Source organism: Spea bombifrons, chromosome 8 (genome assembly GCF_027358695.1).
Source record: "Spea bombifrons isolate aSpeBom1 chromosome 8, aSpeBom1.2.pri, whole genome shotgun sequence".
Classification (NCBI taxonomy): domain Eukaryota; kingdom Metazoa; phylum Chordata; class Amphibia; order Anura; family Pelobatidae; genus Spea; species Spea bombifrons.
Window position 1 is genome coordinate 16,906,933 of NC_071094.1, and position 9,225 is coordinate 16,916,157.

The 9,225-nt window shown below is 38.3% G+C and overlaps 1 protein-coding gene across 1 annotated transcript; it reads left to right on the plus strand.

The window, feature by feature from the left end:
* Window positions 1–1,039: 1,039 nt before the first annotated feature.
* On the plus strand, window positions 1,040–6,986 carry TNFSF15 (TNF superfamily member 15). The gene is made up of 4 exons (XM_053473754.1): window positions 1,040–1,315; window positions 3,671–3,713; window positions 3,801–3,848; window positions 6,583–6,986. Exons 1-4 carry the CDS (start codon window positions 1,121–1,123, stop codon window positions 6,984–6,986), a joined length of 690 nt encoding a protein of 229 aa, XP_053329729.1. The 5' UTR covers window positions 1,040–1,120.
* The last annotated feature ends 2,239 nt before the right edge of the window (window positions 6,987–9,225 follow it).

Consider the following 9,225-nt stretch of genomic DNA (forward strand, 5'->3'; position numbering starts at 1 on the left):
GGTGTAATGTCATATGAAATGTATCATCAGGATATAATAGGACAATTATTGGATGCATCAGTTTATGAAAAAGGGGCAAATGATCCTTCCACTAAAGTGACAACATATATTTGTATGTGGTACATGTGCTAGGGTGATTGATGAAGCAACACATGAGTTTTTATTGACTTTATATCAGAAATGTCCCATTATATATACGCTGCCCAAAGTGTATAAAGGTGCAAAAATCCACAGGGGAGACCTGTTGTCTCTACATAGGGGAGTCTTCTGGAACCTGTAAGCTAAGTGATTTTCATTTCAAAGATACAGTTCAATCATTGCCCACATGTCTAAAAGATACACAACATTTTCTGTTTAGGATAAGACAAGCTACTATCAGCTTTTATCGGTCATTCCACCCAGGAATATGATGAAAAGCGCTGAAAACTGTATCACTAAATTCAGAAGTATACAAAGGGCCACTTATTGAGTTCATTATAGAATTATTTGAAAACACGTTAACTTTTTCAGATCCAATAATGATTTTTACATTCAATGCGCTGGAATATGAATCGTATCTGCAGCTATAGCACCCAAATATGCCAACGTGTAAAAATAAAATATAAGGTGTCTTATTGCAAAGACCCGTGTGTGTCTGCATTCTTGAATATGTATATATACATATTATAATTGCATAGTAATTTGAATCCTTCAATCTAACTGACCCCTAACTGACTTATTCACTGTAAATTCCACCATTAAGTGCAACAATATGAAATACTCTAGACCAAGAGTTAAAAGTTACAACGAACCCTAAAAAACCATTGAGCAAATTTCCCTCTCTACATTTACTTTCCTAACGTCAACAGTTGGCCGGTCCTAAATCCCTAGTCCGCCTTTTAAAGCTTTCTTAACCAATCCACGTCTTTATCACCCCGTTTAATACCACGTTTCGGGACTTTCCTGAGCCCAGCCGAACGAACACAGTGCATGCTGACAGAGAATGTCCCGGTATCGTGTAGGCGGAACACTCCCAGCTAAGAAAGGGAGGGAGCTCAAACATCCCCTTTATTTATAGCCAGAAAGAAGGCAGCATGACTGTGGAGACCCTACCTGTTTGCCCAAGGGAATACACGGCGACATGGAAATTAATATAGATATGCGACATGGAGAGGAAGAGATGTATAGTTACAAATCAACGGAGCGATCCATGCAGGACAGGAGCATTAGGAGACTTCAGTGGGCCGTTAGCTGCTGTCTGCTGGGACTGTGCATTTTAACCGCGCTCTCTGTTTATCAAATGGTTGGGGGTTATCTATGGCATAAAGAAGAGAAGGTAATTAAAAGTCATATTATGTTTTGTCTCAGACACAGTTTCTGATTTTAAAAGGGTGACATTTACAAGAGTATTGTATAAATGCATGCTTGATAAGGAGGACGACCTGTGGTGATAACTTTTAAGCAATAGGAAATGTACATCTCACTAGAGATCTGACTAGAGGGATAAACGGACTTTTAATGTACCGGATCTTTGGAAAGTTTATCATATATAGAGGGAAGAGCACATGCTGCAACTCTCCACTAGGGTGCAGTGGAGTCAATAGAAACTTCTGCATCCTTTAGAGAAATGGTCCTACAACAGTCTGCGTCTTTAAGAAACACTGCCGTGTCCCAATTCAGCTTCCTAAACCACAAATCAAAATTTAAGCACTTTAATATGCATTCAGTAAACCTGCAACAAAAAACATGTATTATTAGGAGAAGCTGCAACTCTTAAGCTGAAGCCTATCGCCTCTTCAGTGGCCACCGATTGGCTGCTTGTAGCCAGCGCTGGAGCCTGTGGTGAGAGGTGAATGTATATGGGGATTCTGCAGGAGGGACACCAAGAAAACGGACAACTCAGAGATCATATGAATTCAAGTGTGTGGAGTGTCCCATTAATATAATTGCAGGTTCTGGGTGAGCATTGCATTTGTACACATATATATTTTTGGATTCTACGCAAATAAGCTAACATTATTACCGGTAATATGTTCACTAATCAATATTCTCTCAAATTTTCCTTTTTATGCACTTTACAGCTACAAGATGTAAGAAACATATTTTTAGGTACTATTATGCAACTGTGCAATTACACATTTTGGATTGTATTATTATTAAAGGTGCAGTGCCACAAGACATTATTTGAGCTTTCTAGCATGTTTAAAAGATACACCTTATTAGATATGCAGGTTCCAGAAATGTGGGCTGTAGGAGCCAGCCGCAAAATACTTACACACACACACTTACAAACTAACATACTTACTTACAGTTAGATACAGATACACAGGTGACACTTTTTTTGTGTCACCTCCTCAACAGCTCTTCCGCTCCCATAATGCCCTCACAAGCTGGTTGCTTCTGACCACTGGGAAATTACATCATATCCTCACAGTCAGACTAAGTCAGCTTGCAGGGACTGGGTGAGCATGGCTTGCCGGTATGCAGTTCTGGGGTGGCTCTAATCTGCAATTAGTCCAGTGGGAATAATGCTGGATTTACCAATTGAATACTTTATTTCCCAGTGGATTAACTGAAAGATTCAATTATACTTCCTATTTAAAACCTTGATTTTACTTAGTTTTTAATTATAGGGTTAATCTTATATGGTAAACAGTTTTCATCATTGAAATATTGGAGATCATAATTTGATTCTTTTTTCTTACATGGAAATTAGTACACAGTAAAGAATAAAATTCCTTTCGTAGAATAGCATAACCTTTGTCATTTATCTGATTTACTTCATTTATTATTGATTACCTGTAATTGCAGTACCTGTATTCAACCAGCAAGTGGAGCCAGTTCTCTAGAGGATCTGGAGACCCTCTAGCGAACTTTTTCGTCTTTATTGTTTTATTTCCCGGGCCGCCGCCGTGGTCACAGCCCACCCAGAGGTAAGTGTTTGGTGTCGCTGGATGCCTCCTGATCGAGGCATTCCAGCGACACCATTTAAGTTTAGGAGGCGATCGTTGATCGCCTCCTAAACGCTTTTAAAACGGGCGTCCGCCGCCATACAATGTATGGCGGCTGTTGACGCCCCGGGGAGGGGCCAGACATGGCCCCCGATGCCGATCTCGGCCTTGCTTAATGCCTCGACATCGAGGCATTGCAGCAAGGCCGTTTAAGCGAAGAAAGTGATCCTTGATCACTTTCTAAGCTTATTTAATTTTTTGACGGTTCAGGACCGTCAAAGGTCATTTAGTGACCTTCTTGTTATGACGGTCCTGAACCGGCAAAGGTCGCGAAGGGGTTAAACTAAATGGGAGGGGGTGAATTATGGCTGAATACAGTGCCTTGCAAAACACCCCTTGCCATTTTTCCCACTTTGTTGCATTGCAACCTGGAATTAAAATGGATTTGTTGGGGGTTTGTATCATTTGATTTACACAACATGGCTACCACACAGAAAATGGAAGTGTGCATAGCTATCCATAAATTGGAACTCTAAGCCCGGTTTTCAGGCTACATATTATATTTAGTTGGCAAGCGAGAGAAAGAAATGTCTAATATTTTTCATTTTCAATGTTAAAAGCAAAGTCATGGAAAACGCATACTTTTAATATATTATCTTCTTGTTAAGTGTGCCTGGTAAGGTAAGAATAAAAAAAACACCCTGCCTGAATTCAGTTCTTTGCTTATTGTTTTTTTGCAGATTTCAAGTGCAAAAATGAGTGAGTTGAAACATACAACTTCAGGTAAGCAATGCAATAATTAACAATCTTAATAATTTAGACCGTGCAAAGAAATGTGTCCTCCATGTCAATTTTTTATTTTCATTGTAGGCGGGAAAACTTTTTATCTGGCGGAAGAACCTAAAGCTCATTTGACAGGTATGACACATGTGTGCATGGAAATAGTTAAAATACCAGAACTTGCAATAACCTAGGGTGTCTAGTTTTCAAAAATATATGGTTTGATGAGGGTAAGTTGAACTGCCTGGCTTCCCAAAGTGTTCCAAACATAGCACATGGGGCAGAATGACCAAATGGCAATATGCTATTTGTACTAATTCCCCTATTAAAAAAAGCAACAACCCATTAAAACATTGGGCTGTTTGCAGGATAATAGGCCACATTTGGGAGGTGTGCAATTCATCAGTGGGGAATTATTTTTACATGTTACTATTTTTTTTTATTTTACTAATCACATTGTGTTTAGTGAGCTGGGCTCAATTGACTTGCATGGTTGAATGTAGTACCTGTGTAGATAGATAATTCTGTCAGTCTGTCACACACTGATGGCGCTTGTAGTTGCTCTTTGGAGCAATCACAAGGAGATCTGGGTAGGAGGGGTTGGGTTGCTGAAGGCCTCAATATCGAGGCATTACAGCAACACCAATTGCACTTAGGTGAGTGATTGCGGATTGCTTCCTAAGCTCTGTTGGTCACGGCAATTGCAGGTATTTGAAAGCAGCTTGTACATGTATGGGCTTTGTCGTAAAGGGGTTAATTGTAACTTGAATTTATTTTGGTAAACTGATGAAATAACAAAAAACTTGTGTCAGTGTCCAAATATTTCTGGACCTACCTTGTACACCCTATGTTAACCCCTTAACGACAATCCACGTACATGTACGGGGTTGCCGTGCAACGGGTTAGCGACAATGCCCGTACATGTACGGGCTGCCGTTAAATAGCTGCATCGCCGCGATCGCGGCGTTTTCGCCGCGATCTGCGGCTTTGCAGCATCCACGGAAGCCTCCCAAGTGAGGCTGACCGTGGATCCGGGGAGGGCAGCCCTTGGCAGCCCTCCCCGGAAGAAAAATGGCCGCCGCCGCACCGATCATGAAAGATCGCGGCGGCGCCCGGCTAAAACAGCTTAGGAAGCGATCTGAATCGCTTCCTAAGCATAAATGGTGTTACTGACATGCCTCGATATCGAGGCATATCAGCAACACTAGCCCCCTACCCCGATCGCCTTGTGATTGCTCCGAGGAGCAACCACAAGTGCCATCCTGTGAATGACGTTGCCGTCATTCACAGGATGGCATCAACAATAGAAATGAGTTCATAGAGGGTCTATCCAGACCCTCTTGTGAACTCTCGAGCTCCTCCTGCAGGTTGAATGCAGGTACTGCATCCAACCATGCAAGGTCAATGGAGCCCAGCTCACTAATGAGTGATTAGTAAAAAAAAATAAAAAAAAAATTAAAAATTTTTTTTAAAAAAAATGTTTAAAAAAAATAAAAATAATATGGTAACATATAAAAATCCCCACTGTCACCAAAAAAAAAAAAAAAAAATTAATAAGCAAGTCCTAAAATTCTTTATCTTTACAAAAATTCCAGCATGGAAAGAGTTAAAATATTGGCATTACAAATGCCCATAGGGTGTCTCGTATTAAAAAATGCATGAGTGGATGGGATAAATTGAATTGGCCGGGTTCAAAGGTGTCCCAAATATGGGACATGGGGGCAGTAGGATCAGATGTCTGAATGGCCAAAAAATACACACCTCACAAAGGCGGCCTTTTACCTCCCAAATAACCCTACAAACCCATGCATGGGGGGTATCGCTGCGCTCAGGAGATGTTACTGAACACATATTGGGGTGTTGTGTGACACGGACATATACCAGGAGCGATAAATTTATACCTGAAGTACAACGTGTGTGAAAAAAATACAAAAAAATTTACTACCATAAAGTTTCACAAAGGCTGGTGGTAAAATTAGTGCATGGAAAGGGTTAAATTACCAGCATGTGAAATACCTTGGGGTGTCTAGTTTTTAAAAATATATGACTTGATGGGGTAAATTGCATTGGCCGGCTTCAAAGATACCCGAAATGGCACATGGGGGGAAGAATTACCAGATTTGGAAAAAAAGGTTTTGAAATAGCAAAACGCTACCTGTACTTATTGCCCCATAACGTGCAGAAAAAAGCAAAAAAACATAAAAACATTGGGTATTTCTAAACTCAGGACAAATAGTAGAATCTATTTAGCAGGTTTTTTCATTAGTTTTTGCAGATGAGTAAAAGTTTTTTGTTTAAAAAGTGAGAAAAAGTAATTTTTTAACAAAAAATCCCCATATTTTATCATTTTTTTTATAGTAAATTAGATGATATGATAAAATTAATGGTATCTAAAGAAAGCCCTGTTTGTCCTGAAAAAAACAATATATAATATGTGTGGGAGCACGAAATGAGAAAGAAGAAAATCACAGCTAAACAGGAACACCGAAAAATGTTAAAATAGCCATTGTCCCACAATATACTACGAGTAATAACCCCTATTGTCCTTAAGGGGTTAAAGGAGCCATCTGGCCACCACGATTCAAAGAGAAATTTAAAAAATCGTTTCCATGCAGCCAGTGTATGTACAAAAGTAATGTTGGGAATATTCATCTTGGTCTAGGTATTCTGTCAGAGATTGAATGTTGACTTAAATGCTGTCATCATTAAACTAAACAAATCATGTCAACTACATACATCTCATCATTGAAATCATGTCAAAAACACTGGCATAACAAGTCTAAGTGTAGATGTTTCCTCAAAACTTACATTGCATCAGAAATGCCTCTTATATAATAATTATGCAAATATGTCAAATTGTAAATTGTTACAGGTACCAAACAAGATTCAAATTCCAAGGTGGACACTCTGAAGTGGGAAGACAGTCGTGGACTGGCATTCACCAAACATGGAATGACATATAATAACCGATCACTGCACATTCCAAAAACAGGATATTATTTTCTATATTCTCAAGTGTCCTTTCGTGCAGACGGTCTTCGAAAATTAGAATATGTGAAACAGACAATCTTAAAGACCAGTGCCAATTACCCTGTTCCAGAGTCACTTCTTACTGGAACAAGGTCACTTAAAGACAGTGATGAATACCAAACAATCTATCTAGGAGGACTGTTCTATCTGAGAGCAAGAGAAATGCTGAAGGTAAATGTAAGTCACATCCAACTGGTTGATGTTAGAGTAGATGACAGGACTTTCTTTGGTGCATATCTTGTGTGATAAGAAAACCATTTGTTTCAACTACAGTTGCACTACATACATTTTTTTTCTTATTTTTCTTTCTGTGCCAGCCTTTTAAGAAATGCACTGATCCGTTAAAGCCACACACACCTCTGACAGTAAAAGCATGGTGTGCAGTCCTTGTAAACGTATCTCTTGTTTCCACTGTACTCTTTGGTATGTGAGTGACTGAATTTGTTTGACACAAGTTACCAAACTTTGGCTGCATAAACTGGACATCGTAGTGCTGTTTATATATTTTACCAGCATTTTTTGTAAGTATTATAAATACCTTTCTGTGTTTGGAAATATGTTTTTCTTTTTAGAGCTGTTCTGGAAGGGTGATTAAAGGTGTCATTCTACTTATATAAAAATGAACTTGCTGTTTACTCACACACTTTTAGGAAGCTTTGAGTTAGTTTGGGAACAACTTATGAGTAGGTACAGAGCCACTGTTGTCACATGATTTTTGGTAAAAATATGAACAAGGCAGCATTTTATATGATTAAATCATTATTTCTGTGAAGGGTTTCAACATTCAAAAGGATGAAGAATAATTTATGTACTATAATGCTGCATTTAGCTATAACGATGTTTTTATAAGGGCTGGATTACTCAAATATTTCCCCTCTGTAATAGCACGTATGAGCTAATATTTGAGATCCTTCTGAGCCAAGACTTGGCGCAGGACAAGCTGAGCTAGTCTTGCACTTTATTGTGAATAAGTGGACAACACCTTTTTACATTTTAAGGTTACTACATGTAAATGTATTAAAAGCATAGGGTCTATTCTCTAAAATGTTGAGTGCAGTCAAATCCAGTATGGTCAAAATGTCCGACTCACATATATACCAATTGCAATTTACTAGTTGTGTCAAGTTAAGAAAAGGAAAAAAAAACAGAAATTCTGGTATTTACTATTAAATCCCAACCATTCCTCCAATGACTACATCATTTTTGCTAGGTCGTTGTTGAACCACAATTTGCCCTTTTCTCATTTTAGTTTTATAGCACTTTATTTAGTTTTAATAAAAATGCAAATTAGAAGAACACCAAATAGTGTGGATGAAGAAACTTACAACAAAACAATTTACATACAGCGCTGTGTACAGTTATGTAGATCATTATTGGGGGAGGGGGACTGTTTAGATCTCATTATGTTGCAACAGCCTGGAAGCTGCCATTGTTGTAAGTCATTTGATATTTTGGGTGACTTTCCCTGTTCAGACACCACACTGAGCTGATTATTAATGGTAATGCTAAGCAGTCCCTTCCTCCATAGAGTATGATAAGGAGTGGATTAGGAAGATAACACAGAACATATACAAATAGCTTACATACAGATGCCTGAAAAGATTATATTTCACAAAATCTAAAGATGTTTTTTTTAAAAATACAGCACTATTTTTGAAAACATTTTTAATCTGATACTAGTAATGAAAATTGGTCAGAGTTCCCCTTTAGAGCAAAAGGGGCTAAGTTGTTTTTAAAATACACTTTATCATCTAAGAGTGGCTTTGGGCACATTATGCTAGTTGGAAACAGACACACATAAAAAATATATTTTTTATATATGTGTTATATATTCTAGAACGTTTAAGTTTAAATGTTAGATACAAAATTTTACTCAAATGTAACTAAATCTGTATTTAACTTTCAACACTTTAGCAGCTGCATACCCCCCAACGGTCATGATTTGGGGCACTGTCAAAGGGAGCTTCCTTATTGCCCCCCTTTTGCAGGCTGTGAGGATCATAGGTCGGTTGAGGAAATCCTCTGATCTCCCCTAACTACTTGCAGTAGGGGATGTATAAACTTGATTAAGTAATTGATTTCCTTCTGTGTGTCCTGGACAACATGGTCAATGTGGCAACCATAGACTGTGAGGTGTAATAGTAGCCATGCTGTTGATTAACATGAAGCACTGCATATTTTTTTTAACACATGATGCAGTAATTAGTCATTAATAGAATATTTGGTGCTCACAAAATATTGATATATGTGTGTTTATTTCCTCTCTGGACTAGTTAAAGAATGAGCAGAAGGTACAGGAAAATATATTCTTTCAATGATTGTGATTTTGAACAAATCTGTTTCTTTTAAGGGACACTCCAGTACCTCTTATGTAGCCCTACCAATAAAGATTGCATGGTAAGGTTTTTATTAATTTAATGCTCCAGAATTGCAACACAATGCCTCATCCAAGGTCTAGTTTTTGTGACACTTTCAAAACAGCCAA

Coding starts and splice junctions, on each gene's coding strand:
- TNFSF15 (XM_053473754.1), top strand. CDS start 1,121: ATGGAAATTAATATAGATATGCGACATGGAGAGGAAGAGATGTATAGT. Junction 3,714..3,800: donor GTTGAAACATACAACTTCAG/GTAAGCAATGCA, acceptor TTTTCATTGTAG/GCGGGAAAACTTTTTATCTG. Junction 3,849..6,582: donor ACCTAAAGCTCATTTGACAG/GTATGACACATG, acceptor AAATTGTTACAG/GTACCAAACAAGATTCAAAT.